The sequence below is a fragment of the Octodon degus genome, unplaced genomic scaffold (assembly GCF_000260255.1).
Source record: "Octodon degus isolate 3935 unplaced genomic scaffold, OctDeg1.0 scaffold00001, whole genome shotgun sequence".
Classification (NCBI taxonomy): Eukaryota; Metazoa; Chordata; class Mammalia; order Rodentia; family Octodontidae; genus Octodon; species Octodon degus.
This window is the reverse complement of record NW_004524577.1, coordinates 22,479,656-22,498,409: the sequence shown is the minus strand read 5'-3', so window position 1 is coordinate 22,498,409 and position 18,754 is coordinate 22,479,656. Positions and strand designations below refer to the sequence as shown.

Below are 18,754 nucleotides of genomic sequence, written 5' to 3'. Positions count from 1 at the left end.
GTGGCAAAGGGTTCCTCCAGTACTGGAAGGTGTTATACTGCCAAAATTCCTCATTGTGCTCGGTCACAAACTCTGACTTCCGCACGACCTCCGCGGTGCGCCCCCCGCCCCAGGCCCGTTTCCACTCGCGACGCGGCCGTCCAGTCCACCGAGCGCTCCAGGGCCGGGTCGCCCTCCGCCCGCGGTCCTACCTGGCGCTAGCAAGTGCTTTAGACCTCTGAGCTATCTTGCCAGCCCTTAAGTTGTTTGTTTAGTAGATGAAAAGATAGGTTCAGTGGGTTTTCTGACCAGTTTCATAGTGGTGGAGCTGGGAGTCCTAGCTGGTTCTTCAGCTCAGCATTATTTTATTAGTTCCTCTCCTACTCATGTGCCATAGCTCTCTAACTTTGTTTGAGCTTCCAGAAGTGAAATCTGAGACTCAGATGGGCGAGGTGACTTACTCTGGTACACCCAGGTCATATGGCGCCCCTTTGCCTGGAGCCAATGTCTTCCGACCGGGACTAGCCGGGCCCTGCTCTCTGAAACTCTGACCATCCTTGCCACTAGAGTCTCCTTTGCTGCTTTTCTTGCGTGCAAGGTGATGCTCTTGCTTCTATAGTGAAGTGTAAACTCGGAGTTAGGAATGCATGCAGGACATTAGCTGTGTATATCAAGTGAAATTTTAGGAAGGTTTTCTGTGGAGGGTGAAGTGTGTGTGTGTGTGTGTGTGTGTGTGTGTGTGTGAACAGGGACTGATTTCAGTCCCTGTTTTGAGACAGGGTCTCACTATGTAGTTCAGTTCAGGCTGGCCTTGGCCTCATTGTGCACATGTCTCAGCTGGCCGCCTGCTGACAGTGGTCCTCCTGTCTGAGCCTCCCAAGTACTGTGATTACAGGAATGTACCACTTCACCTGGCTGCGGAGGGTGAAACTGTGTGAAAGCGACAATGTTATTGTGATTTTTTTGCTTTATAAATAATTTTTAATGTGAAAATTCTTTTGTAATATAATTTCTCAGGAATATTGTATTGTACCTCTTAGGTCATTGCTAGAATTGTGGATGGAAGCAGATTCAACGAGTTCAAAGCTTTCTATGGAGATACATTGGTCACAGGTATGAAGGCAAAGAATTGAAAATATAAACATTTTCTCCTGCTTTGGAGATAAGTGATCTTTTGTCCCAGGCTTTGGTACACTTGGCCTGAACTTTGTTATTTAGAGCACTACAAACGGATGAGTCAGTTTTCTAAAGGAGCTGTTGCATAATAACTGTAGCCGAGTGGCTTCGTGCTTTCAGAGAGTTTAGGATGAGATGGCCTGGTGCTGTGAGGGGCCTTTATCTGTAACATTGTATAAAAAGCTTCTTAGGACAGTTGGTGGAAGATACTTGCAGTTCTTTTTGTTTCTTCTGGTAACTAATTACTTTGAAAATGTTAGCTTGTCTCCTTTGTTCTTCCGGTTTCCTGAAGGATGTAGGGTAAGTTGAACCTGCTCACAGTCTCCGGAGGTCTCAAGCTGATCCAAGCGAATGCCAGGCTGAGAGCATGGGGCAGAATGCGTGTCTGGGGAAAAAAAAATAATGTTTATAAAAGTCAGTTCTTTGGTCTAAGGTATTAAGTGTGTAGGCCTTCAAAGAAAAAGGTTTCAAACAGATGCTAGATTCTATAATCCTCCTGGGCAAGAAAGGTAGAACAAATACTGTGAATTTTACTTGGACATACAAAGCTTGAAAATACAGTTGTTATTCCGAAGGTAACGTATTACAACAGGAAAAAAGAAACGTCTCCAAAAATCCATATCACAAATGTACATTGAGGCTACGGCTAAATCTCGGCAACTTCTGCTAGCTGGATTTGTGAGCAAGTGAAAGGTTCACACTGGGAGTAGAATTTATGTTTTTGTATTTAGGTGTTTAAGCGATTAAAAGCTTTTTGGTTGATAGATAGGCAGGATTTGTCACTAGACAGTTCAGGATGTAAGCCTTATTGTGTAGCGATTTAAAACAAGTTGAAGCTTTTCTGCTTTCTCTAAAGATGGATGGGCTGTTCTTGTCATCCACCCTTATGTTTGCCCTGTACTTGCTGAAAAACTTGTGACACCTTTGTGCCCCAGCATACCAGGAACACATCCAGTGTCCTCCAACTCTGCTTGCCTGTCCCAGAATTCAAATAAGTTAGAGGTAGGGGAAGGAGAGAGGAGGAAAGGGTGGAAAGGGTGATGGGGTGGCCTTCACTGTGGCCCTAGGACCCCTAGGGTTTGCACGGACTTCCTGCTGCCCCCTCCCACTGTAGTTTCTTAGAAGAGTATTTTCAGTTTTGGACCTGCCAGTTGGTGAAGGCCTTCCTTCCATGGGTCCCTAGTCTGTGCCTGGGGTCCCCTGGGCTGGGATGTCTGAGAGGTGGCAGGGAGAGTGCCCGCTGGGCAGGCCTTAGGACAGGTTGGGCTGGCCCCCAGCTGTAGGTGGGCAGGACCTTTGGGAAGTTTGGAACTGCTCCTGTGAGCAGATGTACACCACAGGCTTTTGGCTGGGACCTCAGGCCTGAAGGACAAAGAGAAATCTAGGTGGCCATTTAGTCTGTGTTCTTTTTGAGCACCTTAATACATAAACATGGTGATTTAAAAAAGTAATATTTCAAGATGAAGCTGGGGGAAAGAACAAGAGCACATCTATGAAAATTGGGCATCCTGGCTCCTCCTGTTGGCACGCTCTTAGCCATTGTTTTCTTCCTGTGCTGCTGTGGGCACCGGCTTTGTGCTGGCATGCACTGTGCAGCTGGAGCGGAGACACTGGCTCTCAGACAGAGACGCCAGCAGCTGCGTGGGCCCACCTTGCAGGGCCCAAGTCCTCAGGCTTGGGCTCCACGTGCACGGTTCTGACAGAGAAGTAGGCGTGTGGCTAAGCCTCTGGTGGTCCCCCTAGTCAAGCTCTTCTGATTTATAAAATAATTACGTTCTTTGAAATCACCCAAAATACCTGCCTCACAAAGTAACATTGTTTCTCTCTTCTTGTTGCCCTTCTTTCTCTCCTCTCTGCAGAGGGCAGGTGCTTGGGGTGGTAGTGGAGGTGTAGACAGCACGTGAATGACAGTGGTGAAGGGAGGAAAGCAGTGGATTCAGATGCGCAGGAAACAAAAGTGGGGTGATCCATTCTTCTAGGTTTAGTGGGGTCTCTTGCTTTATCCCTTGTCACCTCCATGCTTGACTGTTCTTGCTTTTTTTTAAAAAAAATTATTTTTGCTGAGTTAATCTTTTTTTTTTTTTTAACTTTAAAGATCTGTTGTTACCCAGGCAGTCTTGGTCAAGCCCTCTAAATCGCTCTGTGCCATCAGTGTTCGGTGTGTGTCACGCTTAGACAGAAGTCAGATGAATGCACGGGTGATGGGCCTACCAGTCATTTAACCAAAACAACCAGGCAGTGGCGGAGAAAGACTGTATCATGACTCTTTTGAGAAACAAAAGAGTAAAACATTTTTAAAATGCTTCACGAATTTGCGAGTCATCCTTGCGCAGGGGCCATGCTAATCTTCTCTGCATCGTTCCTATTTTAGTATATGTGCTGCCAAAGTGAGCACAAGAGTAAAACATGTTTAAAATCACATTCTGGTACTTTAGAACTTAAAACATTGTGACATGAGCCATTTTATACTATGGATAAAATTTATACATTCTAGACTTTGACCTGAATTTGTCAGTATGCTTCGATTGTGAATTAAAAGCCCTCTGAAAATTCTCTTTTGATTTTTCTTTTTGAGGATTTGCTCGAATATTTGGATACCCGGTAGGTGTCATTGGAAATAATGGCGTTCTTTTTTCCGAATCTGCAAAAAAGGCAAGTACTATTAAAATGTTTCAAGATTTTAAGTTTTATTTTAATGTTAATTTTTGAAGGTCAAGTAATGAATTAAAGTTTATTACATGAAAACTTTATAATGTTTAATCAGACTACTTCCCAGCGCAGTGTGTGTGTGTGCATGCTTGTGGTGATTTAGAGTACTGTGAATTATCTGCAGCACTATAAAAAAGCCAAATATACTTGCTTTTGGAGAATTCTTAAGAGGTACCTGAGTTAAAATTGCTCGGGAGGACATGCATGTGTTCTGAGAAGGTGGGGAACCCTTGTCCAGAAAGGGTCTCCTGCAGTGTGCTGCGCGGGTGGGGCTCAGCCTTCCTATTCAGGTGCTGTGGGGTGTGACCTGTGTGCTCCCTTCTACCCCAGCATCCATCTAACTTTATCTTTACTTTCTGGAGATGAGAAGATAGTAGTTCTTTATTACTAGTGTTCTAGCTTTAAAAGAGGGAGTTCCTGTATATCATAGAGCTTAATATTTGACTTATTAAAAACAGATGTTTAGTTCTGTCTTCCCTTTTCTATAAATAAGGCAAAGGGTCCGTTGCTGATTCAGGTAACAGGTGATTAAGCTTTTTCATTTCCTAATTCAGGAAGAATTTGTCTTTGGTGAAATATTTTATCAGTAGAATTTTTTTTTTTTTTTTTTTTTTTTTTTGCGGAACCGGGGATTGAACTCAGACCCTTGCACTTGCCAGGGAAGCACTTATTCTACTGAGCCATCTCCCCAGCCCCAGTAGAAGTTTTTAAGGTGCCAGGATATAGCTCAGCAGCACAGCATCTGCCCAGCAAGCATGAGGACGTTGTGAGTTTGATTGCCAATAGCCCCTCAAAAAGATTTCTATATTTTGCTATTATCAATTCTGTCAGCTCAACTATAAAATGAAAACAAGGAAGTAAAAGTCTAAATCACCCGTAATCGTGTTACAAAGAATCTGTAATAATTTATTATGGTTCTTTAGTTTTTTCTTTAAAAAAAGAAATAGATATTGCCATATGCAGTGGTACCTCAGTTCACAAACTTAATTCTCTCCACGATTCTGGTTGCAAACCATATTGGATGAGAGTGGAATCAGATTTCCCCACAAGGTCAACGCAGAACCCAGTTATTGAATGTGATCGGTCCTCATCCAATTTAGTTGTGGCCAGAATCATGGAGGGAATTAAATGTGTGAAACTTGACACCTGTGTACACAGATGTTTTGCTTATTATTCATCTGGTAGTGTATACTGAGGGTTTCTCAAAATAGTAAATATCTCAGAAATAATTACTTTTTGTTTTTTGAGACAGGGTTTCCCTGTATAGTTGGAACTGGCTTTAAACTCACTATGTAGGACAGGCTGGCCTGGAACTTGTGGAAGTTCTGCCTCTGCCTCCCGAGTGCTAGGATTCCAAGTGTGTGCCACCACACATGGCTCTGAAATAATAACTGTTAATGAATATATAGTATACTTATTGCATCATTTTTCTCTGTTACGTTGAGGCCAGACAAACTACCTGCTTTTATCTATTGGCTTAGTGCAGATAAATTCAGGAGGATTTATGTTTGGCCCAAGTCTGACATTTCATTTGTTGACATAAACACCAAAGCTCTATACAGTTTCCTTATTTTTGTAAACATAGTCACATTGAAGTCGAACATTTACTTTCCATTTTGTAGCTGCCAAGGCATTTCTAGGTAAAGGCACCTATCTGCTAACGGAGTAATCCTAGAGGAAATGCTTTATAAGAATTTCTTGATCATGTGATCTTTAGAAGATGGAAAAAGAATAGTTATGATGTTTTAGGATCAATAAATACTTTTCTAAACTCAAGACTAGAAAGTCTCTAACAGTCACCTAACCTAGAAATCGTATTTACTTGGACATGTACTCTGTTAAGACAGATGTAGTTTACTATATCTTGATACTCAGAGGAATTTCCAGTGGACATCAGAGTGTGGAAGTCATCCTGGGATCCTCGAATGATTTATACTTCTCCTTTTCTCAAGTGAAAAACTAGAGAATCAATTATGGCAAAGTCTGGCAGTTCTCACAGGCAGCACTTTTTTCTTTCCTCCTCACTTGCTGTTTGGGATGTCAGGAACTGCTTTCCTCTCGGACACAACGGCCCTCAGTAGCCACATGTGCTGATGACACAAGCGTTGGGGCAAAATAAGTATAGCGCAGGCTGCAGTCATGCGTCCCGCTCACAATGGAGCGGCGGTGCCCTGCTGTTACTGGTGACAGATGGCCACACTGGCCAGACAGAAGTTACTCCTTCTTATGCTTGACCTGAATTGTGGCTTCTATAAGCTGCACTATAATTGGGTGCCTAATTTCCTTTTTTAAAAAAAATGATTCGTATGTTATTTATTTATAGGGTGCTCACTTCATCCAGCTGTGTTGCCAAAGAAATATTCCTCTGCTGTTCCTTCAGAACATTACTGGTGAGAAATCAGTTTGGTGATGTGTATTACTGAGCTAAAGAAGCTTTTTGACCCTAAGAAATGTAGAGGCCAACACACGTTGTGTCACCTCTGTGGATGGCACGTCCTAGAGGTAACCTTTTCATGTGGATGGGGTGATTTTTGAGTGATTTGGGGTGATTTTCTAGCTCTAGAGCTCTCTTTGCTGAGTTCTGTCATTGTGTGCTGTTTGTGTTTTGCACTGTGTGGGACATAGGCAGTGTGTTAGAGGGGCCGGCAAGCAGGGGATTCTTTCCCCATCTTCTAAGTCACATGTGGTTGCCTGCAGTTCAGAGGACTGAGGGGCCCTCAGTCAGTGGTGGGCTCCATCAGGCCTTCCTGAGGTGGCGGCTCTCAGCTGGGAGCAGGGCTTCAAACAGTACCAGTGTAAGAACATCTTCCTCCTGCGTCTGCTCAGGGTTTAGATACTTGATTAGATGAATTTTAAAAAGTGATTATGGCAGCTCATGTACAAGGATAGATTAAAAGAACTCTGAAATGTAGCTAATCCAGGGACCCATTTTTAAATTGTCACTCATGGCCAGAAAGTTCAACACAGTGCCTAGGAGATGCCTGCTTTTTCATTTCAGTTTTGGCTGTGTTGCAGCCAGACAGCAGAAGCTGAGTTTAGCTTCGCAAGACTGCATTTGGGGCCCCTGTAAGATATCCACTTGCCCCCGGATACATCTTGGCATAGAAGAGGTACCTTAGCTGGGGATGAAAATGCAGGCATCACCAGAATGTGCAGGTGGTATTTTGAGCTGTGGGAATAGACAGGAACATTCCAGGGAGAAGGCTCAAGGGTAGTCTTTGTGATGTTCTGGGCTTTTCCATAGATATAGGAATAAGGAAAGAAAAGTAGCATGATTGTGCAGGGGTTTTTGTTTTGTTTTTTCAGTTCTGGGAATTGAACTTGAGACCTTGCACTTGCCAGGCAGGAACTTAGGCTGCTGAGCTATCTCCCCAGCTCTCTGCAGTTGTTTATTGGTGACAAGGAGTAGTTGAAAGCGAGTTGAGCCAGCTTCCTTCTTTTTTGATGGGAGAACATCTGCAGAGAAAGGGATGGGGTTGGCTTTGGTAAGCACTTGAAGGGAGCTCAGGTGTCTGGGGTGTGATGTTGCAGGGAGTCTGGAAGTGTTAGCTGAGGCGTGTGAGCTGCTGAGAGCCGGCTGAGGAGGACACAGAGAGAGTGCAGGGCCCACACTGTCCTTCCTACACCAGGGCACTGAGCACAGGGCACCATCAGCATTGGCTGAAGGGAACTGGATGGTGAGGTGTGGAGAGCCATGGAGCAAACCAAGGCAGCGAGTTTAAGCATACAGATGAGAGGGGCGCTGTGCTACAGACAGGAGGGAGCCACATGTGGCGAGGCTCCAGTGATGGAGACAAGGGGGCCGTCCAAGTCCTGGTGGCACAGTGCAGCTAAGAGTGAATTCTTGGTGGGTGTGAAGAAGCAGAAGGATTTTGCAGTCACAGTGCTAGCAAAAACATTTTAACCTTGCTGTTGAGTCACTGGCAGGGACCCCGTATGTCTCCATGAAACATTCATCCTCCCTTCATCAAAGTTTTAAAGCAGTGCCTCAGAAGGAACGGTGTTTTTAAACCAGGTCAGTGGACACGAAGCCTTCACAGTTGGGTCGCCACAGTACTTTCTCCTTACCTGTCCCTGTCACAGCCTCTCACCATCAAGCTGCTGCGTTGAGGTGATTGCTTGAAGATAGACAGCTTCCTTTGTAGTCTCCTTGTGCATCCTGGTGAACTATTTTAAGGAAATTTAACGAGAGCTGAGAGAAAATTTTATTTTATTTTTCAAGGCCACCTTTTGGATGTATTTCACCTATGAATAGTTTGTTAGTGCAAGAGGCTTGCAGTCCTACGAAAGACAGGATGTTGTCCATGTGTTGGTGGTGCTGTGTTCATTAATCTTATCACCCCAAGTAACATCCATCTATCTTTCTTTCTTTCTTTCTTTCTTTCTTTCTTTCTTTCTTTCTTTCTTTCTTTCTTTCTTTCTTTCTTTCCTTCCTTCCTTTCTTTCTTTCTTTCTTTCTTTCTTTCTTTCTTTCTTTCTTTCTTTCTTTCTTTCCTTCCTTCCTTCCTTCCTTCCTTCCTTCCTTCCTTCCTTCCTTCCTTCCTTCTTTGTGGTACCTGTGATTGAGCCCAAGTGCCACTTTCATTCTCTTCCCTAGGATTCATGGTTGGCAGAGACTATGAGGCCGAGGGAATTGCCAAAGATGGTGCCAAGATGGTGGCCGCTGTAGCCTGTGCCAGAGTGCCTAAGATAACCGTCATCATCGGGGGGTCCTATGGGGCTGGAAACTACGGCATGTGTGGCAGAGCTTACAGGTAGGTGGTTGTGGCAAAACACCTTGCTTAAGTGTGATTGTAAGTGGTCGGTTGGGTCGGTTGCAAGCTACAGAATGGCATTCCCAAATACTGATTGGTTACATCCTAATTTATGTCCTCTAGGGATAAAATTAAATCTGATGCTGAAGATAGTATTTGGAAAAGTCTACAGTGGGACCCAGGAAATAGCAGAAGTAGCCAGTAATGAGCACAGTACACACTGAGACTTAGGTGATGCAACTAAGATCTTGCAAGAAAGGTCTGTTGCCTCAAATGTGTATGCTGTACTGGAAAAGGAAGTCAGGCTGACAATCGATGAGCGAAACACCCAGTTCAGAAGAATAGCAGGTTAAACCCAAGAACAATAGAAAGGACATAAGAAGCAACAAACATAAGATAGAAGAATCAAGAAAGCCCGAAGTTGCTTGTTTGAAAGATTAATATTCTTGGTAACCCCTTTGTGGTACCAAACATAAAAAGAGATGGTGCATATAAGCCAATATCAGGAGTGGAAATAAGATGAGGCTGCAGATAACAGGGTGATGTTAGGAGCACTTTTAGGCCCAGGATGAACTATTGCAGAGCTTGGAAATCATGTTGCATATATAGGTAATAGAAATCGGTCTCTGCTGAGTTCTAGGCACCCCTGCTCTCTGGTTTTGTCTCCATCCGTCCCTCCCTCCCTCCCTCCCTTCCTGTCTCTCTCTCCCGCTCTCTCCCTCTCTCTGTCTTCCCTGTCATTCTCTCTCCCTCGCTCTCCCTATCTCTCTCCCTCCCTCCTTCCCTTCCTTTCTCTCTTTCTCTTTCTCACTGTATGCAGCCTCAGTGGCCTTGAACTTGAGTTAATTCTCCTGCCTCAGCCTCCTGAGTGCTAGGATTGCAGTGTGCCCCCACGCATAGCTGCAGCACTTTTTTTCTTCAGTATTGGGAATTGAACCCGAGGCATGTGCACTAGAGCTACATCAAGGCCATTTTTAATTTTGAGACAGGATCTTGCTACATTGCCTAGGCTGTGCTCAAACTTGTCATCCTCCTGTGTCAGCCTCCCAAGTGCCTGGATCACAGATGGGCATCATCATACCTGGCCTATACATGAGTTTTTTTAATTCTTCAGATGATACAATGTACAGTAGGAAATAAAAACCATTTGTTAAAAAAAGAGCTTCTGAAAAATCTCTGTACTGTGTTTTAAAAATATTATTAGTTATTTTTAATGTATTTGGCATAGAGTCTCACTACATAGCTCGACTCCTAGTGATCCTCCTGTTTTCAGCTTCCCCAGTGCTGGGATTACAGGCATGCGCCACTGTGCCCGGTCTTGGTGGCCGACTCAGCCTGCCCGGGGTGGGGCCAGTGTGACATGTGGTACCAGAGCCCATACCCTAGTCCTTGCTTGCCAAGCGCTTAGTCTGCTGAGTTGTCTCACTGGCCGGTCTGTACTTTGTTTTCAGTGAACTTGATTGTTCTTTTTTTTCTCCCAGCCCCAGATTTCTCTACATGTGGCCAAATGCTCGCATCTCAGTGATGGGAGGAGAGCAGGCAGCCAACGTGTTAGCCACCGTAGCCAAGGACCAGAGAGCTCGGGAGGGGAAAGAGGTGAGTGGGTTTGGCTTCTGCTGAGGACCACAGAGGAGTGCTGGAGCAGAGGACCCAGAGTCCTGTTGTGTCCAGGGGAGGGGTCACAGCAGTGGAGACCCTATATGACATGTGCCACAGCCAACTGTTTATTGTCGTTGAAAGCTCTAAAAGGGCTGCCATCCTTGTTAGGAGATGGTGACCTGGGAGCTGGGACATCGATTGAGGTATATGCATCTAGGTGGTCTGTTTTCTTGTTTAATTTTTGTGTGTGGTTCTGGGGATTGAACCCAGGGCATCACCTATGCTAGACAAGGGCTCTGCCACTGATCTACATCCCAGGCCTCTTTCTTTCTTTCTTTCTTTCTTTCTTTCTTTCTTTCTTTCTTTCTTTCTTTCTTTCTTTCTTTCTTTCTTTCTTTCTTTTTTGGTGGAACCGAAGATTGAACTCAGGCCCTTTGCGCTTGCCAGGGAAGGGCTTATTTCACTGAGCCATCTCCCCGGCACCCCTCTTTCTTTTTTAAAGCCATCTCTTTTGAGGTGCTTTTGTGGTTGCTTACAAATTCTTTAGAAACTGCCTGCATACCTAAGCCCTGAAAATAATTGGTTCTTAGTCATTTGCAGTTAGTGAGATTTAAATAAGTCCATTTTTCCCCCCTTTACTTTCTGACTGAGAGTAGCAGAATTCCGTTTTCTCCATTTTAGTTTTAATTGTGGTAACGGCAGCCTCGAGTGGGACGCTCAGGCCCGGTCTGAGCAGCGAGGAGCATCTGTGTCCAGGGAAAGCAGGGAGAAGCGGCGGCAGAGCCGTAGACACTAGCAGAGAGGCGGATGGGCAGGGCTGTTTTGGTGTCTGTCCAAGACAATCTCGAATTTCTGCATTTTCTCTCAAACTTTTTATTAGTTGAAACTTTGTAACTTTTGTGTAAGCCCCAAGCCTTAAGTGGTAGTCATGGGTTCCCGAAGTCATGCCTACATGAAGGCAGGGCATGGAGGAAGTGCGGCCCCCTTCAGGCGATGTTGTGCCAGTCATCTGGTCGACCACTTGGCTCGAGGAGCTGGATTAGCATCAAGCTGCGCCCGAGCCTCACCTCCTGGGGCACCTGTGCCAAGCAGCAGGAACTCCGCAGTCACATCCAGCTTTTAGATTCATTTTAGCACCAACTACCATCAAGGCGCGTGTGTGTGTGCGCGCGCGTGCGCGTGTGTGTGGTTGGTGGGGGGGGGTTGGTCAGGGAGGTGGGGAAAGTAAGATCTGACATTCTACCTGATAATATGAAGACATGTCTTAAACTCTGGCATGATAATCCCTTATTAAATAGTTGTTCCTTAATTCATTGATATACAGATACTCAAACATCTGTTTATGAAGGGAAAGCACAATGTGTTACTGGTTTTCCATATACATATTCTTGTTCTATAAAATTATATTAAAATGCTAACATATTTATATAAAATAAGGTAGGATTCATTTGAAATAAGTTATTGTTTCTGGTGTGGAAAGTTTTTATTTATTTTTAGCATTGTATATCCAGTTTACTTAACGTGTCATAACCCTAGCGGTTCCAAATGTGGAAAGTTTTTGTAAGTTGAAAATAGTTTTCTAGGTTTCAAAATAACTTCTGAAGATTTTCTTTTTTGTGTCTTTAACTCACTGTGCAGTTCAGCGAGCCTAAGCTCACTTCTTTGCTCAGGCTGGTCTCAAACTTGTACTGATCCTCTTGCTTCAGTCTCCTGAGTGCGGGGATCACAGTGTTTGCCACTACTTCTGGTAGTTCGGAAGATTTTTACATTTGAATTATCACTTGATCCTTACAATACTCATAAGAAGGTCATTAACTTTTTTTTTGGCGGCCAGAAGATGCCGTGAGGGCATTTCCGGTTTGGCGTGAGTATCTGGGTTCAAACCACAGCATCTTGAGCGTGAGTGCTTTGTTTAAGCAGGCACTTAAACAACTGAGCTAACGGGCAGGCCCCTGTCATTAACTTTTTTTTGAATGCCATTAACTTTTTTTTTTCTGTATTTAGTACAGGGTCTACAAGGTCTCACTATGTAGATGGGACCCATAGGGATTCTCCTGTTTTCAGCTTCCCAAGCGCTGGGATTACAGGTGTGCGACTACAGGTGTGCAACACCATACCCAGTCTCAACTGCCGCCTAGGCGCAATCTGCGGGATTTGAACCCCGCCCGCTGTGCTTTGCCTAAACAGGTGCTTTAGCCTGCTGAGCTATCAGGCCAGCCCTTCTATTAACTTTTTAACAAAATATCTTCATTATCTGGACAATGAAAGCTGGTTACTCAAGGGAAACTGGTTATTTAAGGTGGGGTTGACATTTTATTCCTCTAAGCTTTAAAATCTTTCAGGCTGTTTGGAATGAACATCTTATACTTTACCGTCTCAGCCAGAGGCTGCCAGGAGATGTTGCTCTTTGGTTATATTGTATAGCTCCCACCAGTTACACTGCGTGGAACGCGGGGTGTTGATCTTATGTTAAATGGCTGCAGGATGTCTCTTCTGATAAGAGAGGTACCGTGGTGCACTCATTTGACATTCTCGGTGTCTCGGTGAGAGCAGGGATGCTGAAGCACCACTTACATGCTGCATGTCACCACACAATAGTTGTAACGTTATTATCCGTGAAATCCGTTCTCTTGTGAGCAGTCTGCATTGTTCTGATGAAGCTGGCCAACTCATGGCCCCCTCTCTTGCAGTTCTCCAGTGCTGATGAAGCAGCTTTGAAAGAACCCATCATTAGGAGGTTCGAAGAGGAAGGAAACCCCTACTATTCCAGTGCAAGGTGCGAGCTGGGCCCTGACTCCCTGGCGGCAGCCAGCGCTGATACTCGGGGTGGTCGGCCTTCATAGGAACCAGATGTTACAGCTGGAACCCTTGATTTTGTACCTTTAAACTACTGCCTCTTTCCTGTGCCATGCGTGGATTGTGGATCTCTCAGCATCCGTCTGATTCTGCACCCTCATCCAGCTGTTAGTTGGGGTTTCCAGGGACAGGAAGAGCCCTGTAGCCAGAGGGGGACCATGCTGGGAGCTGGGACTGACAATCACAGTCCTGGCTGTGTCATTCTCAGGAAGTGGATGCTAATTTTTACTTAGAAATACAGACACCTCTCTTTTTACTTTGTTTTTACTGTGTTAGGCATGAGATTCGCTGGATATGGTGCTTGTTAACAAGTGTGTTTCAAACACTTAGGCGATTAATCACAGCCCGGGCCCACGGATGTCAGCGCCAAGTAATTAGCTCACACACCATCGCAGCTGTTGGCTGTTTGTTTTTTATGCCACTTAATGAGGTCATATGTTTCCCCTGCCTTGCCCCAGCTGGAGACCCGCTGGCGTATGCTTTCAACCACCTCAAGGTTCTGCATCCTGAGGACTAATCTAAGCTTCGCATCTTTTTCATCTGGGGGGCAGATGGGGAAAAATGGCTTTTTGTGTCTTGAAATTAGGTTATGCTGTGATTAATATTATTTACTAGCAAAGGCAAGTTGGAGAAAAAAGAGAAAAGAAAATCACAGGTTAGACTCCATTTAAATCGCTTGAGCACGTCAGCTGGGGCCAGCACCCCTCCTAGCACTGGTGTGCAAAGACTAAACATCTGGTTTACCAGGCTTTTGGGATTTTTAAAATAACTTTTGGGGGACTGTCTGTCCCCTCTCTACTGTGTACTCTATTTCCTACAGATTTACGGATGTATTTTGTTGTATTGGGTCATCGAATCACTTCGTTAAGAACAGTTTATTTCCTAGTCTTTGATTTTCATTTTTCCATCATGAAAACAGACTTCTGTTGCAGCCAGTGGAGGCAAGGAGGCAGCAGAGAGTGAGTGAGAATTGAAGGTGAAACAGGAAGTGAGGCCAAGGGCAGCTTTCCACACAAAGGGTTTTGCCTGAATTGCAGAGACCCTTGAAATGTTGAACTTTAAAAACTAGAAGATCTTGTGTGAACCATGAGCTTGTTTTCAGCACCAGTGACGATAAATGCTGTGTGGAGAGCAAGGTTGCCCCCTTTGTTTTTTTCTCCCAAGTATTGTTATTGTTTTCAGTCATGGCACGTAAGGGAGGAGAGGAGGTGACCCAGGTAGACCTAGCTTCTGAAATAAATATTCAGAGACAGAAAGGTTTCTCCAGTAATCTGAGAGACTGAACCCACCTGAGGAAATGGTACAGGGGGCAGCAGTTTTTTCAAGGGTTCACCCTTGTTTTTTTTTTTCTTTGTTTGCGGAACTGGGGATTGAACTCTGGCCCTTGTGCTTGCCAGGCAAGCACTTATTGTACTGAGCCATCTCCCCGGGGCCCATGCTTGGTTTATTAAGTCTTAGGTTAACAGTATGCCATGGCTCACCTGCGCTTTCACAGAGCTGGGGCGTTGAATCCTCCTTTTTGCTCTGGTGCTAGCTGGAAGCCAGGCCCTCATGCATGCTAGGTGATCCTCAAACCTCCAAGCCCAGCCTTGCCCAGCCCTGCCCAAGTCCCTCCAGTATTTTTCTTAATCCTTACATGTTTCTATAACTAGCCAGTTTTCTTTTGCTAATTGTTTTTGCAGCCAGCTTTACTGGGTAATTGAGCAGCACCTTTCACCTGGAACAGTCTTTAAGGGACATCATTAATGAGCCCGTCCATTATCGCGCTAGGAGGATTACACGCTGCAGACCTCAGAGGGGAGCACAGTCAGTTCCCCTGTGTGCAGATTGCAGGCTTTCTTTTCATTGGCCCTTGATACTTCAGGGTTCCTATGGTGAATGTTTCATAAGCAAAGATTTGATTTCTGTCTCTTGATGCAAGAATGTTTTAATACTAGAAGTGATGTCTAGGTACTAACGGCAATTTGTTTAAAGAAAGCAAAACTGCCACCTACTAGTAACCTTTATTTTTTGATATTTAGTACAGGGTCTGCAGGATCTCACTACACAGATTGAGCTCGTAGTGATCCTCCTGTTTTCAGCCTCTGAAGTGTTGGGATTACAGGCACTTGCGCCTCCATACCCAGCCTCAGTCACCATCTCAGTGTGCCCTGGGGACAGGGCCGACACGGCATGCTGGGGATTGAACCCAGTCCCTGTGCCTGCCTAAGCAGGTGCTTTAGTCCACTGAGCTATGTGGCCAGCTCTAGTAACCTTTAAATGTATTTCTCATTCAATTTTGTTTAATTTCTCTTTCATTTTTATTTATTAATGTGTGGTTTTCAGGGAAAAGCAAGCTAAGATCTCTACGTAAAGTTTGGCTTTGTCTGGTGTAGTGGTCTATACCTAATAATCCCAGCTAACTGGGAGGCTGAGGCAGGAGGATTCCAAATTCAGGGACAGCCTGGGGAACCTAGTGAGACCATATCTCAAAATAGGGTAAAAAAAGGACTGGGAATGTAGCAAAAATACCTACATTTGGAAGTACTTATTTTATTAGTAAAATATATTGAATAACATTGAGTAACTTTTATAGTTTTTTCAGTTATGAAAGATTTGGGGGAGTGAAGATATTGGCTTGCAATTATTTTTTTAACTTTTTTTTGATGGCTGGCTCAGCCCACCCTGGGGGCAGGGCTGGCGAGGCATGTGGTGCTGGGGCTTGAACTGCAGTCCCTGTGTTTGCTGTTAAGGGTTCTCAACATAGAAGCCAGACCTGAGTCCAAATTAAAATTTAAATATGAGCCTTTTATTACCGGGCCCGCGACCGCTTGACCATACTCACGCAGGAGTGGACAAACGGCCCGGAGCCTTAGAAGTATAGAGGTTTTAAAGGTAGAAACTGTATCCTGTTTGGCAAACAAATTTGTCATTTAACATAGAACAGTACCTTTAGGGACAGCGTGACCATTACTCAGCATTCATTTCTTCTGGGAGCATTGTTTTCTGGGAACTCTCAGTCTATTGATGACTTATCAGTGGTACACTGAGCCTTCTTGTGGTCTTACGAGGAAGCAGGGTCACAGAAAGTTGAGCAGAGTGATTTTTTTTTATGTTTAGTTTTACATTAACTCATCACATTACTTTTACATTAACTCTTTACACTTGCCTAAGCTTGCCTAAGCAGGTGTGGTGCCCGGGATTGAACTGCAGTCCCTGCGCTTGCCTAAGCAGGCGCTTTAGTCCGCTGAGCTATGTTGCCAGCCCTTGGCTTGTGATTATTAACTGGGCTTATGTTCTCTTTCCATATTAATGATAGAAGCACATTTTGATTAGTATATTTGTCTGGACAAAAGAAAGGACAGGAAAGTTTTTTGTGGAATGTGTAAAAATTTTTAAACCAGGGAGTATTTTATTCATTTATTTATTTATTTTTGGCAGAACCGGGGATTGAATTTAGGCCCTTGCACTTGCCAGGGAAGCACTTATTCTACTAAGGCATCTCTCCACCCTAAACCAGGGATTATTTTAGATTTCAGCCTTAAACTCAGTGTGACATTTTGTGGTTGCCAGGGAAAGGGAAAAGTCATCTTATTGCCCCACTCTTCTTCTTGTGCCTTAATAAGTTATATTGGAAATAATTTTTGACCTGTCCTCAAAGCCTTGCTTTTTCTTAATATGTGCAGAGGATTTGATGGAGCAGATTCACCAGATGTACCGGTTTAATTAGTTACTACATTATTAGCTAAGATTATTTCTAATGTTATGCTATCATAAAATTTATCATAAATGATGATAGTGTAATCAGGATTGTTTTCACATTTTTGAGAGTATTCATATGTAAGTATGTATGTATTTGTTTAGGTTTTTTGAGACAGGGTCTCACTTTATAGTTATAGGCTGGTCTTGCATCCCTATGTAACCCAGGCTGGCATGAAGAGAATTTTGTTTTGTTTTATTTTACTTTGGCTTGGCTTAGCTTGGCATGTTCTTTTCTTTTCTTTTCTTTTTTCTTTCTTTTTTTTTTTTTTTAGTGGAATCTCACCAGGTAGCCTGTGGTCTGGCCTTGAAATCACTTATGTAGCCCAGGCTGGCCTTGAACTCACAGTAATCCTCCTGCCACAGCCTCTGGACTGGTAGGACTACAGGTGTGCACCCCTACTTCCAGCAGGAATATTAGTTTTCATATGAATTCATGAAGTGGCCTTACTGTGTTAAAATTACATATTAATAATATATACCAGATTACTTCCCACAGAGGTTATATTCCTACCATGGCACAAAAAAGCCTCTTTCAAGCCAGGTGTGGTGGTGTAACTGTAATCCCAGCACTTGGGAGGCTGCGGCAGGAGGATTGGCTTGAGTTTGTGGGGCACCTGGGCTACCTTGTAAGCTGAAGACCAGCCTGAACTACCTAGAGAGACCTACTCTGAAAAATGAAAAACCAAATCAAAATAAAACAAAATGAAATGCGTCTTTCAGTTCCACTCATGACAGTAGTGACACATCTTTTTGATCTTTGCAAATCTAGCAGGTGAAAAATGATATGTTAGTATAGCTTAATTTTTTTTCTACTTTAAAAAAAATATGCATTTATTTATTTATTTGGTACAAGGTTTCTCTATACACTCAGACTCATAGTGATCCTTCTGTCTCAGCCTCCCAGTGCTAGGATTACAGGCATGCCTCACCACACCCATATTAATGACAGTGGATAGCATGGCACATTCGGGGTTCTGGGTACCTTACTGCATGCGGTACTGAGGTTCGAATGTGGGTCCTTGCACTCGCCAGGCAGGCGCTTAGAGCTCGAAGCTACCGCCCCAGCCCTCCTTCCGTCTCATGAACATGATTTCTGTTGTGAGATTCTGGGACAAGGTGGCCCAGAATTCTGAGGTCCACGTCGTACCTGAAGGAGGTTCTCCTTGGCGTTTCTGGGCATGGCGTGTGTTGGTGGTGCATTGGTGGTTACGTTCCTAATAACTTGCCTTCCTTCTTGGGCAGGCTGTGGGATGACGGCATTATTGATCCGGCCGACACCAGGCTGGTCCTGGGTCTCAGCATTAGCGCAGCCCTCAACGCACCGATCCAGAAGACTGACTTTGGTGTCTTCAGGATGTAACTGGAGTCAACCACACACCAAAACGTGTAATAGCCTTAAAGGTTAAAGTTTTTTTTTTTTTTTTTTAATGTGGCTGTTACAATAAGTTTTTCTAAACACAGTGCTTTGTACTTTTCTACCTTTAAAAAAAAATTAGTGAATATTTTTCTTTGACAAGCATCAATTCCTTTTAAATTTTCTTAGAAAAATTTCTCTATGGCTCAGCTTTACTATTGTTTTAATCCCACAAGAAGTATGAAATATCCTACAATCTGTAAATTTCTGCTATTATTGAGATCATTAATATAAGGTGGTCTCTCCAATGAAGTGATGCATAATTTTGCTGATGGTGCTTCATCATATTTTGACACACTTACTTTTAGCAATCATTCTTACTTTTCCCTTCTGCTGCTCTCCGCTTCCCTCCCTTGGCAGTGAGCTCCCGCTCTGTCTCCACCGCGCCCCCCATCCCCACCCCCAGTGCTTGTCCCAGGGCCTCCAAGATCGCTGTGCTGTGAAGCCAGCCCTGCCATCCCTGCCCTCACCGAGATCAGCGCTGTTTTGATTGTCCTTGGTGATCCTGAGCACGTTCTTACTCTAA

General features: G+C 44.2%; 1 protein-coding gene and 1 non-coding gene across 2 annotated transcripts in view; one reads left to right on the top strand and one right to left on the bottom strand.

Moving 5' to 3' along the window:
* The window catches only part of Mccc2 (methylcrotonoyl-CoA carboxylase 2), an 89,218-nt gene extending 70,922 nt beyond the window's left edge, over positions 1-18,296 (top strand). The window contains exons 11-17 of the mRNA XM_004623019.2: positions 1,020-1,092; positions 3,731-3,807; positions 6,188-6,254; positions 8,462-8,618; positions 10,100-10,214; positions 12,908-12,993; positions 18,057-18,296. Coding sequence (XP_004623076.1) covers positions 1,020-1,092; positions 3,731-3,807; positions 6,188-6,254; positions 8,462-8,618; positions 10,100-10,214; positions 12,908-12,993; positions 18,057-18,174 — 693 coding nt within the window. The 3' untranslated portion in view covers positions 18,175-18,296. The remainder of the gene's footprint in view (positions 1-1,019; positions 1,093-3,730; positions 3,808-6,187; positions 6,255-8,461; positions 8,619-10,099; positions 10,215-12,907; positions 12,994-18,056) is intronic.
* LOC111815237 lies at positions 3,444-3,550 on the bottom strand. The gene has a single exon (XR_002819970.1). It is a non-coding gene; the product is annotated as a U6 spliceosomal RNA (small nuclear RNA).
* Positions 18,297-18,754: the final 458 nt, after the last annotated feature.